The sequence below is a fragment of the Hesperophylax consimilis genome, chromosome 25, assembly GCF_061612785.1.
Source record: "Hesperophylax consimilis isolate HC1 chromosome 25, BYU_Hcon_1.0, whole genome shotgun sequence".
NCBI classification, from domain to species: domain Eukaryota; kingdom Metazoa; phylum Arthropoda; class Insecta; order Trichoptera; family Limnephilidae; genus Hesperophylax; species Hesperophylax consimilis.
Genome location: NC_142860.1, coordinates 11,451,186 through 11,472,053, shown reverse-complemented (window position 1 = coordinate 11,472,053; position 20,868 = coordinate 11,451,186). Strand labels below are relative to the sequence as shown.

General features: G+C 34.0%; 1 protein-coding gene across 3 annotated transcripts in view; it reads right to left on the bottom strand.

Moving 5' to 3' along the window:
- ETHR (ecdysis triggering hormone receptor) overlaps positions 1-20,868 on the bottom strand; it is a 465,888-nt gene that overhangs the window by 2,997 nt on the left and 442,023 nt on the right. For 2 of the 3 annotated variants that reach the window (XM_089646832.1, XM_089646831.1), the window contains one exon: positions 455-1,959. The exons of the other annotated variant lie outside the window; for it this stretch is intronic. In XM_089646832.1, the coding sequence (XP_089502958.1) occupies positions 609-1,959 (1,351 nt within the window). In that variant the 3' untranslated portion in view covers positions 455-608. Of the gene's footprint in view, positions 1-454; positions 1,960-20,868 lie in introns of those variants that run through there. 3 annotated transcript variants of the gene reach the window in all.

The window sequence follows — 20,868 nt, the reverse complement described above, 5'->3', positions numbered from 1 at the left end:
AGATATAATTTTAGGGATCAATCAAAGTTTTATAAAATGTTCGTAAAATTAAAATAATACTGGCATTTTTTATAAATAATAGAGTGAACTCAAAGCAAATACAAATATTTATTCATTTCGCAAACTTAATTTTCAAGTTCTGTGAAAGATATTTTCAAGTTCTGTTATTATTTAAGTTATGTCAAGCAACTAGCCTATAACGATATAATAACAGAACTTGAATAGGACTTTCACAGAACCCGAAAATGAACGTTGAAATTTGATGAATTGTTCAAATTCTGCAAAATAACTAATCCTAATCATTTATATTTTTAACTGAATGGATTGAATATTTTTGGAGGATAATATTATTACGATTAAAAAACATCTGTAAATAGGTCTAATATAAAATGAACCCTTCACCCATAGTGAATAATAATAATAATAAAACGTGTATTTACTTATTATAAAAATGAAAAAAGTATACTGTTTGGCTTAAGTCAGGGCGAATAGCTTTGTTATATATGTATATATTTTTTAAAGTATGTTTGAAAGCGCTTTTGAATACTCGTAGATGCCTTTCCGTTAAATATCACATAATTTTAAATATTTTAAACACGAATTGTACATTACACAAAGCTCTCTGGGGGAACTTTTAATTTATTTAGTTCCCGTTCATCGCAACTAATGTTTTTAGCACTTTTCAAAATGACGCTTCTTCTCAGTGAATGGTTTGCGGAATAACCGCTAGAGTCCAGCGAGCGCTGCTTTATTAAAATTGTCGAAACTCCGGGACGATTTCTCTTGTCGATTGTTTCCTTTTTGTATTTTTCATTTCCCTTCACGATTTCTTTACTCTCCGGAATACCACAAATTTGTTTCGATAAGTCTTCGGAAGATTCTGTTTTTTTCAAATAACCAGATTTGCTTCTTGCATTTGATTCTCTTTGCTTTGCAGTGAGGTCGCTGTCTTTGGTATTATTAAAAATTTCAATTTTACTATCTACTTTTTGGTCATTAGCTAAAATTAAAGGTTGAATAGGTTCAGAATTTTGCCGCCTAACTTTAAAAGGTTTAAAAACACGAAGCAGACTTTTAGTTCTCTTCAAATTGTTGGTATTAGAAATAATTGAGTTTTCGCTATCAATAAAACTATTGGCTTCTTCTTCTATTATAATATCATTTCTTTGGTCTGTAAGCGTAGTTTTCGGATCATTATTAATCGAAACGTTGGTTTTAAGCCTTAATTTATTGAAGTCACTTTGTGTTATCCTAGTATTTAAATCAGGTGATTTAAAAATTAAGGAAGGATGTTCAACAACCGATTGACTTCTATCCAAGTTGCATTTCTTATAAAGGGTATTCTTCAAAGTACTTTGCCTGGAGACAGAACTACTAGTGGTACACGATGTTGAAGTTGTTCTGAAAGTTCCAAGCCTATCTCTTCCGCCTCTTCGGTGATTGTTTAATTCGGATTTTTTTTTCATGTGACATACCAATAGGAATCCATCCCTGAATTTTGAAGACATGAGATTATAAAGAATTGGATTAACAGCAGAATTTAAATACAACATGGTTCTGCTGAAATACAAGATGTTATAATACGTTTCGATTCCGAGTTTGTTGATGGATTCGTCTGGGACAATGACGATCCAAAGTGTCAATACTTTGAAAGGCATAAGGCAGAGAAAGAAGCTTAGAATGACGGTTCCAAGCATCATGACTACTTGTCTTCTTGCCCTGAGGTTGTAGCAGTCTACGTGTTTGTTCATGACGACTTTGGAGGCTGCTGAAATAAGGTTCTTGGCAATGATGGTGTATAGGACCAGTAGGATGAGAAATGGAACTAGGAAGAAGAGGGATATGGTCATTAGGAAGTAAAGAGTGGGCCAGAAGGTAGTGGCTTGTGTGAGGCAGACTGGAACCGATGTGCCATCGTGGTACTCTAGCTGCCGGTACTCCGCCACTGCAAGGATTGGACTGGAAAGAAAATACAAATTTTTGTAATTTTTTATAACGATATTTAATAACCATTTGAAAATTAGCTAAAATAATTCATGAAATGTTTTCATTGAATCAAGTGGCTTTTTGTTTCTAAGGAATGAAAAAATATGTGATTAATGAATATTATGAATGGTAAATTAGCAAGATACTATCGTGACAAATCTCATTAAAAAGAAACATTCATTCAGTTTTCATTTGATATGACAATTGTGGGTCTAGCTTCTTTACCAACTTGTTACAGTTTCTGATTATGTATACATTTTGACCAAACTTGGTATTTTTGGTTGAGTTTTTAATGACACAAATTTTCAAAATTACACAGGGTTTCGGCAAATCCATATGATTTTATCAAATATTTTGATTGCAGTAGTTTTTAGCTTATTAAAATCACACACACATTCGAAAGCTCTTATTTCACCTGCCGTAGCGCATCAAAAAGCTTATTTCAAATAAAAGCATTTAAAGGAAAGAAGCAACATTTTGAAGACCATCATTATATTGAATAACCCAAATATTTAACATTAGCGATTCAAGGTTTCTATGCTACTTGATCGTTTAGTAAATGCTATACGTTTCTAATTCTCTTCCTTAGCGATATTATTACCGATTTTGAGAAAAGAAATATGACTGAAGCAGCTTTATTAGGCAATTTACTCACATTTTTTATATCCATCTAGAGTTTCTGTTAATTGTATATTTTCTGATGTCACTGTTTATAATCTACTGTATATGGTATATTTTATACCGTTGATATTAAAATAAATAAATAAACAAACATTACCTAACGTTGACAAACCCAAAGTACCACTATTTAAATGTATAGACAATTTCCTGACAAACTAAAGTTTTCAATCTCATAGTTCGCTTTATTTTCTTTTAAGTTCTTAAAAAAATCAAATATACTATCGGAATTAGACCGAGATTTTAGTAATATCGTCGAACTTCATTAAAATTTTTCACAGCCAAAGCAAATATTTTGACGATAATTCATAATGATCAATACTTATCGATTGGGTATGATGTGAGATTTTCAAGGCCAATGGTATTATCGTGATTAATTTTTGAGTTATTATGCCGTGTTGCTCTTATGCAGGGTAAAACAGACAGTGCAGTTTTGAAGGGTTGTATGAACCTGGAAGGGATCTCATGGGTCGGGACGGTCGTGCCGTTTTCAGTCGTTACCATAATTTGGTCCGGAAACACAGGGACTTCGCCGTCCACACGTTTCTTGAAAATGGCTTTCTTTCTGCTGCAATTTGCGACTTCTTCCTGTGGGGCTACCCGAAGGAAAATGTTTTTAAACATCGACCTCACATTTTGGAGGAACTGCAGGATCGAATTTGGGAGGAAATTGCAGCTATACCCGTCGAGATGTGCCAAACAGCGGCCGAAAACTTCATAAATCGCAAAATCGAAAACTTCATAAATGTCGTTTGATACATTGATGATTGCGAATTTGGGAGGAAATCGCCGCTATACCCGTCGAGATGTGCCAAACAGCGGCCGAAAACTTCATAAATTGCAATCATCAATGTATCGTTGCTGGGGGCTATCTTCAGGACTTGTTGCATAAAACGACATAATGTATCGAATAAAATAAAATAAACCCCATTTCTGTAAGTTGTGCTTTTTTTAATAGCCATTTAAAAATGCACTGTCTGTTTTTGAACTGTGTGTTTATCTGCATCCTGCATAATAACTCCAAGGGCATATAGAAGAGTATAAAAAATTAACAATTTTTGAAATCAAATTGTAAATGTAAATAATTATTGCACGCAACCATTGTTTATTACAAACATTCGCATGAAAAATTGTATCCATTTTTTGTACCAAAAAGAGTTAAAAAAATAAATAACCCAAAAATCAATCACAATTATTGAATCATCGATATGGTATTACGATAGATTGACGATTTTGTAAAAATCTGTTTTAAAACAATCAATGGTGAAAACTGTTTAAGCAAATCCTTACAACATAACACATTTTTATTTATACATAATATACCTATCTGAAATAGCATTTAAACGAAAGCATTTTTTTACAGATTCGCATACATTAATCATTGATCAGTTAGTATTTTTAGTAATCCTTATAAACAAACTGAAAGCTATTTCTGCCACCTCAAACCTAAGCGATTCATTACTCCTTCCAAGGAGGGCCTCACTAAAGGTTAAATTCACACAAATATGATTTAATCGAAAATTTAACCTACAATTCATCTAAAATGACTCTATCATCATAACATTGGTATATTTTACCAAAGATTTCTGCATTCTGATTTATTTATATTCACTAAAGTTATATTAGTCGATTTCAAATGATGTGATAGCTTATCCATAGGTTGACGTATATTAATAAATACTAGTATTAGGTAGAAAACTCCGCTAATTTATCCGAAATATAGTCATTATTCAAAGGTTCGAGTATCGAATAAAAAATCGGACTTAATAAAAAAAACCGTTATCTTATGAATAAGCTATCGAGAGGATTAAGAAATACCCCCAAGTCGGATAATGTGTTAATAATTATAAGTAGATATTGTATAAAATGTATGCATATTTTTCACTTATGCTTTTTGGTCGATACCGCATATTTGAGCTTCTCTTGGTCGTTAGTGATTCGAACCTTTAAAATTATTGAAAATAAAAGCTGTTTAAATTTGAAATTGTTGATATTCTTGTCTTTTTTTTGGGAACTGGTTATAAAGGAACTGATTGTTTATCAAAAAAGAGAGGATTTTAATTTTTTGAAAAACCTGATCGTCTCTTTCTGAATTTCTGGTTGGCAATACCTCCCCCCATGAAATAATATGAAATACCGGTTACGAGAGACATATTCCTGTTTTTATCTCATAGAAGCGTTAGACATTATTTTGACATTTATAGTTTCATTAACCCCACACAAGAGGCCTCGAGGAAAATAATTTCCCTCAGGACCTACGCATTCTTTGGGGATGCTGTGTGGAAGTTCTGGAAAAGAAAAAGGTCTTCCCAAACCAATTTTTTCCGATCTAACACGCCAGGCAGAAGGCAGGCGAATCCTGGACACATCTCATCCGATGAAACCGGGTCCCTCTGCTGAATCACCAAGCATAGCGAACCAACAAGTGACTTATAGCAGAGGTTTTGCTTATCCAATAAATAGCAATACTCAAACCCGCTTCCCAAATTGAATATGTTTGCGTGCATAATTCGCCATTTCGATAGTAAAGTTCATATAATCCGATGTCTAATTATAAGGCATATTTAACAAACATAAATTCTAAATCAGAATACGGAAGTTGATAGAGAATTATATTGATGTTATAATGGTGGTCGTATTACAGATTTGCTGTTGATTTGTAGGTTAAATCTTCGATTGAATTATGATATATTTTGCGCAATTCTTTTACGTAAAGGAAGGTAACTAAGCACAGGTGGATCCAAAGCCATGAAAACAAACACATATCTATTTAATAATATGAAAGTTCAGTTTTCACACCGTAGAAGCCAAAAAGCCAAATGTTCATATTATGCAAATATACTAATATGAAGTGTAATATAATAGTATGTGTATTATGTGTAATATAATATACTTAGCCATTTTGTAGTTTTTCATTTCCAACATTCGCAGCTTTAAGCCATATCCTTGTTATCTGTTATCTGTTAGTAGAACTGTGTTTAGTTTGGGTTAATGTTAATATTTAAGCTTTATTTGATTACGCAAGCATTTCACACGGTTTTAAAATAGTAGAAATTATATTAAGAAAATAAAATAAACATTATAATGTATTTAGAGTGTTTAACTAAATTATATATCATGTTTGTTGCTTGTAAAACATGTTTATGCAGTGGCGTGTCATCATAATTCAGTAACAAATACAAATATTAAATTATATATCATGTTTGTTGCTTGTAAAACATGTTGATGCAGTGGCGTGTCATCATAATTCAGTAACAAATACAAATTTTAAATTATATATCATGTTTGTTGCTTGTAAAACATGTTTATTCAGTGGCGTGTCATCATAATTCAGTAACAAATACAAATTTTAAATTATATATCATGTTTGTTGCTTGTAAAACATGTTTACGCAGTGGCGTGTCATCATAATTCAGTAACAAATACAAATTTTAAAAAAATATCTCAAATCGTCCTTCATATAATCACGGCCTTTTCAAGACCCGCATTAATAAATCCCTGCCTTCCCACAAACCCAACCCAACGCTGCCTAACGTGGTGTAAATGTATTTCCCCTGTTTGTATATACACTGTACAAACGTACTTGTCATAAAAAATAAAAGTAATAATAAAAAAAAAAACAAAATAATTTCGGCCGAGAGTTAAACAAAGCATCGGTATTGATTGTAAAAAATAAAAAATATATATCCTAGAATTTTTTTTGGTATCTCTACTTAACACAACTTGGTAAGGTACAAGAGATGGTGCTTATTATATATTTAATAACGCCCTAATGGGCTTTTACAATAAGATTATAAATTAAATTAAAAACAATAGTAACTAATTCCAGCCAGCGACACAACATATTACACAGTGCCTCACAGCAAAACTAGGCTAGCCCAAAGACACATCAACTATATTGGCCCAAAATTGTTTAATTCCTTGTCGAGTTAGATCAAGATGGGCCAAAACCTAAACTCGTATAAAATAAATGTTAAAAGCTGGCTAAGAAAAAATCTGGAAGTGAGAGAATTTTTTCTATAATTTGTACTACGAATATGATACCTAAAATATGCCATTACCGTCTACATTTAAAAAAAACTTCTATTTTACTTCAACTTAATGTGTTTATAAAATATTTATTTATAGTCTATTAACTTTTATTAATTACGCAAAAACTCCAGTAAAATCATATTAATCAAACTATAGGTACTTTATTATTTTTTTATTTATTTAACCACCACTATTTTGAATTCATAACTTATAATGGGGGGGGGGGGGGGGGTGAACTCTTCTAATCCCCTACTTTATGTACGCCCTTGCCCGTCACATAAACGGTCTCCTTGAACCGCCGATTCTCTGCCCGTTTCGGCCTTTAATCCAATTATGATCATCAGTCGTCAAGCAACATCATAAGCTAAACGCTTAAGGCCCGTAGTAAAAGCTCAAACATGGTTTGAAAGGGAGATATGTAAATATGAAAATTAGAGGGAGCGCGCTAATCTAAAAAAAAAGATAATTATTAAGCCAAAATCATGAAAATATTTAGTTAAACACGACTCGTTTGAAATAGAGCAAAAATCTCTCGACAAATGCTTTAGTTGCATTTAAAGATATACTGTGATTTTTTTCGTGCCTATAACATATTAAATAACAGAACAAAACGTGTTTTTAAACTATAAGAGTTCAAGTAAACTTGTTATAAATCGGTAGAAATTGGGTAAGCGGTAATACAATGGGCGAATGCAAAACTATTTTTTTTAATAAGTAGTATGATAGCGTGTTTCTTTAAAGTGGAAAATGGCCATTTTGATATTTACTTTATACTACCTAAATTTACTGGCTGATCAAAACTTGAAACGGGGGGAGAATCAGCTTTTAAACATAACAAAAATCAATACGGCACTAATCGTCCATCAATTGGCGGAAGTTGAAAAATTCAAACTCAGACAAAACACTAGATTGTTGGTTCCATAATAAATTGTTTGCAAATTGGATCGAAGCCGGGTAGTGGGTACTAAACAATATAGCCAATGTCATTTCAATTAACTAAAATTCTTAATTATTTGTTTGTGAAAATAATACCTCTACGGTGAACAAACTTCAGTGGTAAATTTATCGTTTTACTTAAAAAACTTTGGAACATATTTTAATTAAACCTTTAGAGATATTACTCAGACTATTTGAGAATCCAAAACTAATTAATTCCGTATGGATTGATTTCAAGCACTTGTCTTCATACAAATTCAATATAATTCGCTGGAACTTTCCAAGCACTAACAACTGGTTTATGAACTATTTGCAGTGAAATTATTCCAGGACTTCAATGTTTACAGAATATTTGATTAATCTTATGACGTGTTTTTCTTGAATCCATACCTATAGATAGATAGTTTTGAACTTAAATAGATATGTGTAAAACTATTTGTTTTTATGTTTAAGGAACTATTATGTGGGAATATGTCGGGGGTTTAGGATAACATAGGCAAAAACAGTTTTGAGATAAAAGCAAATACCGATTGGAATGCTCACATGCGCAACTGTACGCCCAACTGATATTCCCAACAGTTGTACGAGATAGAGCTACGTGTCACTAGTAAATATGATTACCTATGGCATTACCGAAACAAAGCTTAATTCAAAACGCCAGTTTTTGTAGTTAGGCCCCTGTGATAGTTAGCCCCCGATGTATCAATTAATTTTGTTTAATTAATGATAATTGTTAATAACCTACTTAATGATTTATAATTGAAGTCGAAATTAGGACAGAATTGAACAGAAACAAAATCCATTATTCCACCTCAACAAAAATAATCTAGCACTAAGTAGGTACATAATTATTGCGACTCCGATGAAATAAAATAAAATGTAATTTTGGTGTATACATTTGATTCATGGTTTCTACTAACGTATAAAAAAACCAGTTTATTTATAAAGAATATTTTCTGTGTAATTATGATTAAGCGTGGCAGCTCTACAATTTCGCATTCTGAAGGCATTATTGAACATTATTTTTTTATTAAAGATAAACATATGTTTACAAGACAAACTTTTATGCAAAGCAAAAAGGATAACAAATTATTATAAGCAATAATTATTTATGCTGGCAATCAGAAGGTGCGGGTTCAATCAATTCCCGTCAGCGGCATTTATTTTTTCTCGGATTATTTTTTCACATTTTGTTTGTGTTTCAGGCCAATAATTATTGGTTTGGTTTGATAATGCCTACAGAAGGCTTAACAGCTGTCAACTATAATATTAATTACACAGCAGAAGTTGTTAATGCATAAACAGTTTTTTTATAAATTGAATATTATTGAATATATCAAAGAAAAACTATATATATAAAGATGTCACTCACGCAAGGGTTTACTTACCAACATTTAACTTTGTAAGCACAATGTCAAGCTTACAAACGTAAACCCTTTTGATTGGAGCTTAATATTTACCAAGTTATTCCAGAAATAAATATTAATCATAAACTTGCAGAAAAGTCACCAGATGTCGCACATAAAACAAAATAAACAGGTTATATTTATCCAAGACACTGTCTAGATTGCATTTAGTTTGAATCTTGAGAGCATATATAAAGATAGCAGCCGAAAATGAAGATAATTTTGTTAGTTCTTATTCGTTACAGTTAAGTATGACCGGGAGGGTTCCATTATTTCAGTCCTAGATGCGACTGTATCTTTTTCTGATTTTTCTGTTACAAAATTTGTTTCAAGATTCGCCGATATTGTCTTCAATAATTAAATATGTACCTTTATTTTACAATGGCGACAGAATACCTAATCTTTCTTATGCACGTTTCGTTCTATAATTGTTTGGTATCAAAAACCCTCTTTCATCTCCTACATTCCTCTTATCCAATTCAAACTTATTTGCTAATAATAATATCCAACCTTTAAAAGTCTAGTAATGGTGGTCGACAGAGCCCAACATAATGTTATGTTATCATCTAAAATGTTTACTAAAAAAACCTTCCGAAGACCATTAAAATGACAAAAATGTATTATTATACAAAGTATGGTAAAAGTAATGTAATAATATGAATGTGCCATAATTTTTCAAATGGCGTGAAATGTCATTTTGCTTTGACATTTATGTTGTAGACATATAGAGCATTAGTTGACAACAAGCAATTTACCGATACACATCTGAAGAATGCGGAATTATTGTTACTGCTCATTTGACCAATTTCCGGTCTGTTGTTTAAATGCAACGGGAATCTCGTCGTCGTTTTCCTCGTCGACCTGCACCATGTAGTGAACAATTCAGCGTTTGGCTAACATTCGTGCAAACCTTCAAATAAACTTTCCGTGACAACAAAGACCATTGTTTTTCATTTTTACAAAATGGCAGTCAATGTAAATAATGACATTACTTTTGCCCCACTTGCGTTAAAACAATAGATCGGAAATTGGTCAAATAAGCAGTAACAATAATATCGCGTTCTTCAAGTGTGTATCGCTCCATTGCGGGTGTCAACTAATTCTCAATCTGTATGCAATAAAAATAAAATAACATTTGCAAAAATTATGTCACATTCACATTATGATATTACTTTTGCCCCTTCTTGTATATATTAAAACGATTCTCTTCATTTTTTACGAATATTCTGAGAACTTTTTCATTATATGATTTTACATAGAATTTAACTGTATTTTAAAATATAAATACAGTTGACTATTGGTTTTAAATATTATCTATAGGGATTTTCTTTTGTTTCTTGCTTAACACATTATTAAGCGGAAAAAAATTAGCCACAACATTCACTTTATATTATTTATAATTTTTTTATGTGACACCTCACAAGAGCGCCCCTGTCTGTACAGTGTAAAGTGTAAAGGCAAAGGAGCTCGGTTGGGTAACCCGGTCGGGTAGCGTTGCGAGGCGTGTAGTATATTCTCCATACATTTCATGTCCGATAGTTTTCTATTCAGATTATTAGATATGGTTTTTTATATCTTTAAAATGGACAATTTTCCTGCTGTTTTAAATAAAACGAATAAACACAATTGTAATGGAGATGTACAAAATAAGCTTGTATATCAATAAGGACGTATTTTCCGAGAATTCGTGAATTGTTTACTTTCAGTTACCCTTTGAAGAATTTAAAAAAAAGTGTCCATTTACTGTTTCTAATTTTTTTGTTCTTTGTTCTATTTTAGGTATTTTGTAATTTGCAAAAGAAACTAGTAATTCTTTCTCTTAGTTTTACAACCATTAATATCTCTCACTTCTTGTACATTTTCTGCGTTTTCAATGTCTATGCTAAAGCGTAGGTGTTAAATTATTAATAATTGCATACGTTCACAAATTAATGCATCAATATAGAATATCGAGAGCATCTCATATCCCCATCCTATATTCCTGTTCCCTTTACCTTCATGTTTATTTAATGCAAAATAAAACTTCCATATTATCCTCTAACCAACATTTGCATAATTAACTCTTTGGTCTAATCTTGCTTAACCTCCTATGTAAATATGTATTTATTTTTTATTTATCTGTTTGGTAGAAAGCAGTTACTTTGTGTTTTGACATATTAGTGAAATAAAATAATAATGATTTAAAAAAAAAATAAAATTTATTTTATTTTACTTTAAACTGTACCCTGGTGGTGCTTGTGTTTAGTGTTGTTTCACATTTATATTTGTTTTAAAAATCTGTTTGTTTCGGTTCCATGATAAATCAACACATCGAAAATTCAACACACCTTTAAAAAGTGATATAAAGTCATTAGAAATAAAGATTTTTTTTTTTAAAACCTAACCTAACCTAACCTAACCTACTTAACCCAGTTAATAAAGTTTTTGTTTCACCACTTTCCATGACTTTATATAATTTTTTAAAGATGTGATGAATTATCATTTTGATGATTTATCCGGTCACCTTTTGTTTCTCATCAATCTAAATATCTTCCATCTATTTATGGGAGAGTGAGTGAGAGAGTGACACCTTTAAAGATTTATATAAAGTAATTTTTACATGAAATTTCGAAAAACTCTGCGTAAAGCCCGAGCAACGCCGGGAAATTCAGTTACTAATTAAATAATTAATTTGTTTAGTATTCATATTAATGGGAGTATTTTATTAGAAAACTAGCTGTACCCCGCCACACTTTGTTGTGGCTCAGTCTATCTGTGCAGATATATAAACAAAAGCGCGTGTTGATTTTACGTACAACAGATGGCGCTATTTTAAAAATTAATCATGTTTGTCCAACAGATGGCGCTGTTTAAAGAAAACATGTTTTTAACCTGTCTGTATAATATAGGTATATATAAAAACATATGCGTATTCGAATGCAACGTTGGGTCAAAATTTCAAAGCAATCGGTGAAGATTTTTCAGAGATTTAAGATTTTGAAAAAACTAACATTTTTATTTATATATGAGGTGAGACATGACGTCAACCGAATTTGGTGACTGGATATTATGGCTATCGAGCCATGTATATCCCAACCTTCCTCTTCCCACCGCCTTTACTTCCCCACTTCTGCCTCACAACATACCCCGATTAGGGATGCCACAGTCCCTGGCTTCGAACATTAAAAAATTAATTTATTTGATTAATTTTCTTATGCCGATTTGCCCTTCAAGTATTTTAGTGTGACGTTTAAATACTTGGAAAGGATACACACGAACAAATTATTTGCGAGTCATGTTGATGTGACATTTTTTTTTAAACTGAAAGGTTGAAAACGCTCTCCAATTCTGCCTCCGTATTAATTAGAATACTGAAGCTCAACTTACAAATTGAGAAATTCAAAACTTTGAACTTAAAAACGAGATTCGGAAACTTTAACCTTATATCAGATTAGTTACTGGCTCCGAGAACAATTCCACCCTGATCTTTAATGAAAATATTTAGGGGTAGAATAAAGAGGGTAAAATAGACAGGATCAGATGGTATGGCTATGGGGGTGGCAGAATGATTTCAAAGTTCGAATTATTTTCATAAAACTAACTATCACACCATTTCAGAGCATTAGATATTCTCGCTTTTGTGAAATATCACATGTCAGAATCGAAACCTTGCTTGAAATGGAGTAAACCGTGCTTGGTGAATATATCCGAATAGCCATGTGCTTTCCGAACTAACGGCATCAGCACTCTACATAGTCCAGTCAAGATGTACATCCGTGCTTGCAAAAGGTCCAGTCATTCTGAATTTTTTATATGTTGTTAGGACCTAAACCAGTATTAAAAAAAAAATTTGCAACTTCGAAAGTGCTGTGCGAGCGGCGGTGGACTTAAAAAACCAGGAAATTTTCGGATTTGTTTCAGTTTTTGCTCAATATCTCAGTAAAGGAAGGGTCTGACCGGTGTAGTTTTTATACACACTTTTAAAGTAAACTAAATTTTCTATAATTTGAGATCAAAACAAGCTATATAAAGCCATTGGTTTTCAAGATACAGTTCTTCAAAAATAGGCAATTTTTTCCAAAAAGTGAAATTTTTTCGAAATGGTCACTTATTTTGTAAAATAATTTCTAAAATACGCATCTCACGTCAAATATTGTATGATATAAAGTTGTTGTAAATTTAATAAGCTTTTATTTGAGACTAGATTGATATCTGTAGACTAAACGGTTCTCTCAAAAATGGCAGATAACCAAAAACAGTCATAAGTGGATTTTCGGTGAAATGCAAATAAACTGTTCTCGCGTCTTTTTATGGTTTTATTGTGATGTGAAGTAAATCCATTAATCTTCGTGAGTTTATCCTAGGGTTATAATATAATTACGACTATTTCAAATTTCAAGTACCCATTAGTACCTATACCCATGGTTACCCATATGAATGGGCACGCATATTCACGAGCTGTTCGAGCCCACATTTTGGCAAACCTCACACTGGCCAGCATTGTTTTTATGAGGTTGACATAACTCCTGAGGAGCGAGACGAGACTGAAAAATTGCTGCGAGACACTGAAAGGTCTCTCACTATATCAGCAGAAGAAATTGATACCTACCAAATACTAAAGGCAAAATTTAAAAGTGCCTTGGAGAAAATTAAAGCGAATGGTCTAACATCACAGTTGTGGGTCCAATACTTTCGTATGACCACTTTGATAAAACTATTCATCCAGGCAGAGTGTGCTGGTGATTGGAACCTTCATTTGTACAATGTCCACAAGATGCTCCGTTTTTTCAACGCAGCTTGACATTTTTTGTATGCTAAGAGCGCGCACATCTATCTTCAGGATATGATGGCTCTATAAGATCGGATGGATAAAAGTGAATACGACATGTTCACAAGAAGATCCTTCACCATTTGCCGGTCTGACAAGTTTTGGTCTGGGTTGTGGTCAGACCTAACAATTGAGCAGAAGCTGATGCGATCCATGAAAACCTACAGTGGGTTGACCCAAGGAAGAGGAATCTCCGAAAGTGTTCTGGCAAGGTGGACAACAGGAATGGTGTTTATGTTGAACATTTGTGAAGAACTGGAAAGTTTTTGCAGCTTATCATGTCATACTGGAGAACAGCATGTAGACATGAGACCTTCTCGAATCATCCGAGATAATAGTGATGTGGAAAAACTAAAAAACTGGTTTGCTCTCCACCCTCCATTTCCCAAAACTGACAGTTTAATTTCTATCAGTAGTGGTTTACTGGCAGGTCCTGAAATTAATTGCCACACAGCCCAGAGAGTTGGATCAGAAGGAGTAATGAAAATTGTGGGGAAAATGTACGACAAGGTAGTAATATAACGGAAAAATAAAGTTACCACACTGGCATCGATCACCTCAACCGTTAAACTGCCGGACAAAAACAGAAGAGTGGCTGTGGATCCGCTCACAATTTTTCAGCGAGTGTGTATTGCAAAGAAATCTGAACAGGATTTAGAGGATGACTTCAAATATGAGTTGGCCCCGTTCCCGATGTCTCTGTTCAATGAACAAGGGATGCGCAAGGGCACAAAATCTACTCTGTACTCTGCCTTCACTCCTCTTTCCAGCCACACGCCGATAGATGCCAGCACTCACGTCACTTTGGATGTTGGCTACCTCTTGCACAAGGTCGTGTGGCAGCGGAAAAGCACGGTTCGAGTACTTTTGGCGCGTTATACCACCTACGTCCGAAACCACTTTGGGAAGAACGTCTCCATCGTTTTTGACGGCTACCCCGAAGATGCTACCAAAAAAAACACCAAAACAGCGGAACGACTCCGGCGCTACGCAGCTCATTCCAGCTACGAATTGACTTTCGATGAATCTACAGTAATTCAAATTGCTCAAGAGCATGTTTTTCTCTGTGACGCCTTTCAGAAGGAGGGAGTAGAAGTAGTTGTTCCCGAAGAATATGCTGATCGAGAGATCGTCATGATGGCATTATCAAAAAGAGCAGATGCCGATCGGGTCGTCATAGTGGGAGAAGATGTCGACCTGCTCGTTCTTCTCAATGGTTTAGGCGCTGAAGAGACAACCGTCTATCTTCAGAAGAGCACGAAGGGTGAAGCTGGTTGCTGTTACTACTCTACGACCTCCTACAACAACCAGGACTCCTGACAATTACCAGGAACGTTACTATTTACCCACGCGTTTGCCGGGTTCGATACCACCTCAGCACCGTTTGGCCAAGGAAAGACCAAAATCAGCACACTTCTGAGCAAGAGTGAACCACTTGCTGAGCAAGTGGAGGTCTTCCTTCGGCCTGACTCTACCCCACAAGCCGTGAGTGAAGCAGGCATCAAGTGCTTTGTGGCTCTATATGGGGGTGACATCGCGAGGGATACTTTGAATTTTCTGAGGTATAAGACGTTTGTCACTTCAACAAACATAAACCTCGCCCGTTTGCCACCGACGGAAGATGCTGCAGGCCACCATGCAGCAAGGTGCTACCTCCAAGTGCAGAAGTGGCGGGGAGTCAACTTGAATCCCACTGAATGGGGGTGGAAGCTGTCTTCTCAAGGACTCACCCCCATCCCCACCACGATGGATCCCGCACCTCCTGCCCTTTTGCGAAAAATTTAATAAATGCAATAAAGGATGCTCTGGGAGCTGCTCGTGTAGAAAGGCTGGGCTCCACTGCTCAGTTCTCTGTCAGTCATGCGGTGGCAAATTTTGTATTAACGTCCCGGATGTGGAGCTGAAATGCTCGGACGATGAAGATGACCCGACTACAGACTGGGCGCCTCTCCCAAGTAAGATAAAAAGAAAGACATGATTTGGCAACCAAGACACAATACCTACATGATTTATATTAGTTTTATTTTTTGTGTACATGTAATTTGTCCTTATAGTAGGTACCATGATGTTTGTACAAGCATTTTGGTATGTAGGTATATAAAACAATGTTTGAAGATGACGTAATTCCCGATAGATGTAATATCTTTTCTTTTGTTTGATAAATAAAACCATAAAAAGACGTGAGAACAGTTTATTTGCATTTCACCGAAAATCCACTTATGACTGTTTTTGGTTATCTGCCATTTTTGAGAGAACCGTTTAGTCTACAGATATCAATCTAGTCTCAAATAAAAGCTTATTAAATTTACAACAACTTTATTTACCACAATATTTGACGTGAGATGCGTATTTTAGAAGTTATTTTACAAAATAAGTGACCGTTTCGAAAAAATTTCACTTTTTGGAAAAAATTGCCTATTTTTGAAGAACTGTATCTTGAAAACCAATGGCTTTATATAGCTTGTTTTAGTCTTAAATTATAGCAAATTTAGTCTACTTTAAAAGTGTGCATATTGACTACACCGGTCAGACCCTTTCTTTACTGAGATATTGAGCAAAAACTGAAAAAAATCCGAAAATTTCCTGGTTTTTTAGGTCCACCGCCGCTCGCACAGCACTTTCGAAGTTGCAATTTTTTTTTTTTAATACTGGTTTAGGTCCTAACAACATATAAAAAATTCAGAATGACTGGACCTTTTGCAAGCACAACCCCCTTTTCATGTTTAACTTGACTGGACTAACACTGGATAAATGTTTTTAAAAAATAAACTGAAATAGTAGACTGATAAATGGTAAAAAATAATAATCATTGAAGACAGTGGAGGGAACTCCACTACTTTCCCAACAGCGTTATAAGGAAACGTTTAGATACCTCTGTTAAGTATTGAAACAGTTTTGGATAGTAACTACCTTTTTTCCCATCATATACTTTCATACCTACTATCCATTTCCTTCCTTAAAACAGCCTTACCCACACTTGAAAAGAAGAATATGATTTGTTGCTTTGTAAATTGTCGCAAGTACAGCATTCGAATTCGTGTCGTGTAGCAAGATGGTGCAATCGTCGTGTCCTTGTCGTATTATTCACATGCTTTGTGCTCTGTTTGCAAATATCAAAATCATATTAAAGATTATCTCGTTTTGGAGGAAATTTTACCCCGTGAACAGTGAAAGTTCGTCGAGAACCTATTGCCGGGATTCTTGGGAATTAAAGGTAGGCTGTTCCTTCATTCCACTTTTACCGTGATTTTTCAAAACCAATTGAATGAGTTTACAGCTTTACATCGTCGTTTTTTTGTGGATTTGATTTACAGTTCATTTCCGTGTAATAGAACACGTTACAACCTCCTTCACCGCACACATAAAGACTCTATTTTTTTATTTAACGAAGCTACATTTTTTAACGAATCTAGACCCTCGAATATCCTTGCATTTGGGTTAGCAAGCAGGGTGCAAGAACTTATATAGATAGTTTAATATTACAGACACCACAATCTGAAAACAGAATAGCAATCTGAAAATAGCAAGAAATAATGTACAACACAAAAAAAGATATCTAAAATGAAATATGTAACATATACAAGGTTATGAAAATGCATCATCGCGTTCTCAAAACAGCTAAATCGCTTTCGCCGGGCAGTCCCCCATTGAGAATGAACTCGATCAAATCATTACAGACAATATTAGCGACTCCCAATAGAAAATATGAAACAGAAAAAGATTCAGTCGTACCTAGGAATTGAAGCCAGGACCCCAGCATTGCCGGGCAAAGTAATAGAGCAATTAGGGCAATAGAGCATGACTGGAATCCTGGGTTAAATTCCAAGATGCGACAGAATCTTTTCATGATTTTTCAGCTTCAAATTTTCGTTTGAGAATTGTTAACACTATATGGTCGGGCATTTTATCGCCAAATTGGGGGCGAAGCGCGGGTGTTTTTTTAAATTTTAGCGACAAAATTAGTCTTTCCGCAAAATATTAATATCTTATGATTATTTGACATTTTAAAACTTTCAGTATTTTACTTTAAAAAGATCTCTCTATTTATTTACTTATGTGTAATTCCTCTTTTTACGAACAAAAACTTTCTAATTTCTTGGAATCGAAAAAACAGATTATTTCGAAATTTTCAATTCATATAAAAAAAACTATAACTAATAGTGCTTCAATGTGTGATAGCGTTCGACACTTTCAATCACTTTCCTTTATGCATGGGCACAATCCAAAACTTGCACATGTACATGTACTTGCACGTGCGTAGTTTGTGAGCGGAACATACGCGACAACGATTTTATTTTTAAAATTTTTTTGTTATGTTTCAAACTCATTGTGTTGACAGGTAGATATATTGGGTACCGCCGACAATAGAAAACACATGACCCCGCACTCATTTAGAACCCCTTGTTTACAATTTTCCCGCTCCTTAGCGCTTTGCGCAACAAAACGAGTAAACTCGTCTCCCGCGTCTTACTGTAAAAAGGCGTATGACGAGTTTTCTCGTTTCCCGCAAAGAATGTGTTAATATTATTTTCAATGTTTAAATATTATAATTTGAGGTTTTACCCGTTAAATTATTCAAAAAAATTACGTAAATCTTTAGGAGAGAAAAATAACGACAAAGATTAAATTTATCCCGTCTTGTCGGTGGGCTTTAAATGGTCTGATACGTTAAAAGGAATTAGCGCATATAAAACTGTATTTAAGCCAATTACTATGATAATAAATACAGTTTTGGTGTATTCTACGGAATTAATGGTTTATGAAATAAATTCAAAAGCTTAAGGTTTTGACGGTTTTTTGCCTTACAAAAATGATATTAATAAATCAAAGACATAAGATAATAATTTCGCCTAATGAACTACAGTTATTTTTAAAAAACAGAGAAAAAGGTTTTTAATGTTTTTCATACTAACTTTACATAATAGTTTTAGACGACCAAAAGAGAAAATGTCGAATAATTTATTGTCAAACAAGTTTTTTCTTTACATTTTAGTAGAAATAATTTTATTCTATTGTAACCCCCCAGAACACGTGTTCCGTCTTCCTCAAAAAATATTCGCGTTTTACTAGTTTGTTATGAAATTTGTAAAATCATTCGTTATTAACAAGAAAACGAATAATTTGCCAAGATTTTTAAGTAAGTTTTCTCCATGCAGTCGGGGGACTGATTTAAAAAATTCATAACAAACTATCAGCAAAACACAAATATTTTATGAGGAACATGTGTTCTTCAAAACGATAATAGTGTCGCATCTCGTCCATTATATTTATTCCGATAAGGCCACCTGCGTGAACACTTGTTCAGATATACTCTGAATGACTAATATTTTACTGGGAAATGATAATTCAGTCACATTTTTAATTTATAATTTATCTCCGTGTAGTTAAGTATTCTGACCTGTAACTTTATTAGTGTGAGTTACCTACCTAAAAAGTCTACCTACTAGAACGCACAATTAATCAAAAACAATAAGAAACTGTCTCATTTATGTAAATACCCCACAAGAGTCCCAACTGCTCCCAACCGTCTGGAGCCAATAAGACTATGTCATCATCAAATCGGGTGTATTGCGTTCGACACTTTCAATCACTTTCCTTTATGCAGGGGCGCATTGCAAAACTTACACATGTACATGTACTTGCACGTGCGTAGTTTGTGAGCGGAACATACGCGAGAACGATTTTATTTTTTTTATTTTTTTGTTGTGTTTCAAACTCATTGTATCGACAGGTAGATAGATCGGGTACCGCCGACAATAGAACCATTTAGAACCCCTTTTTTACAAGTTTCCCGCTCCTTACCGCTTTGCGCAACAAAACGAGTAAACTCGTCTCCCGCTTCTTACTGTAAAAAGGCGTATGACGAGTTTTGGAGGTATTGAGAGGAAGGGACGGAGATGTGGAAGATAAATGTGGGGTGGGGGGAGTACCCGCCTGTCTGACCAACTTTTCAATTCCGAATGGAGGTCTTTCATCAGGACAATATTGATAGTATCTGGAAATTTACTATGTATTCTAGCATACACGGTGTCCGGAAACTCTTAGTACAAGCGGGAAACTCATGAAGCTTTATTTGTTTACATTAATTCCACAAAGGGGTCTTTTTTAAGAAATGAAGTTGAAAAAGTTCTGGAAAGATAAAAGGTATGAGGATTGGGTTGGAATCTAGGGATCAGTGTGTCATGGAGTGACGGACATATGAATATATCCCCCCCACTATGGCGCAAGGCAACGGGTCGAAAGACCAGTTGGAGAGGTCAAGGAGTGTCTCCAAACCAGTCTCTCCCGATCTGGCACACCACGCAGCTGGTGGGCAGCTGCATCCTGAACACACCTCACATTTGGAATTATAGTAAAACATACTTCATATTCTATATATTACAACAGTTTAGGTTGTATCCTATTGAATAAGCCAATGGTCTTAAAACGTGTCCATTATTTTGTTTAAATAGTAGTGTATATTCACAAATAAACGTGTTTTAAAATTTACACAACTGATAAACAACCATTAATGTAGAGGAAATGATTGCTTTATTAATTGGATCAATTTAAAAAAAATATATTAGTAAGGGGGAAAGCGTTAAAATTTCATTAAATAAAATCAAATTTACACTCTAGAATTTCATCCTGAGGCCTCCGGATTCGTAAATAATAAATAATTTTGTTGAAATTAATTATTAAAGAAATTGTGTATTGCAGACCGAAAACTGGAACTGGTGGATGTTATTTAAACAATTTCTATTGTGAAATTATTTTTACGCCTTACAGCTCTGCTATATCGCCTTATGAAGGTAGTTTGATAATGCCTTAAGAAGGCGAAACAGCTGTCAACTGTAATATTAATTACACAGCTGAACTTGTTTATAAATTCAATAAAAATATTATTGAATATATAAAAGAGACATATATTATTGTACAAAGCAATCACTTTGTGGTTTGTCATATTTAATAAAAATGAGCGTTTAATTTTTTTAATAAAAAAAATTATAACCATCATAGAAGGGTCTACTTACCAATATTTAA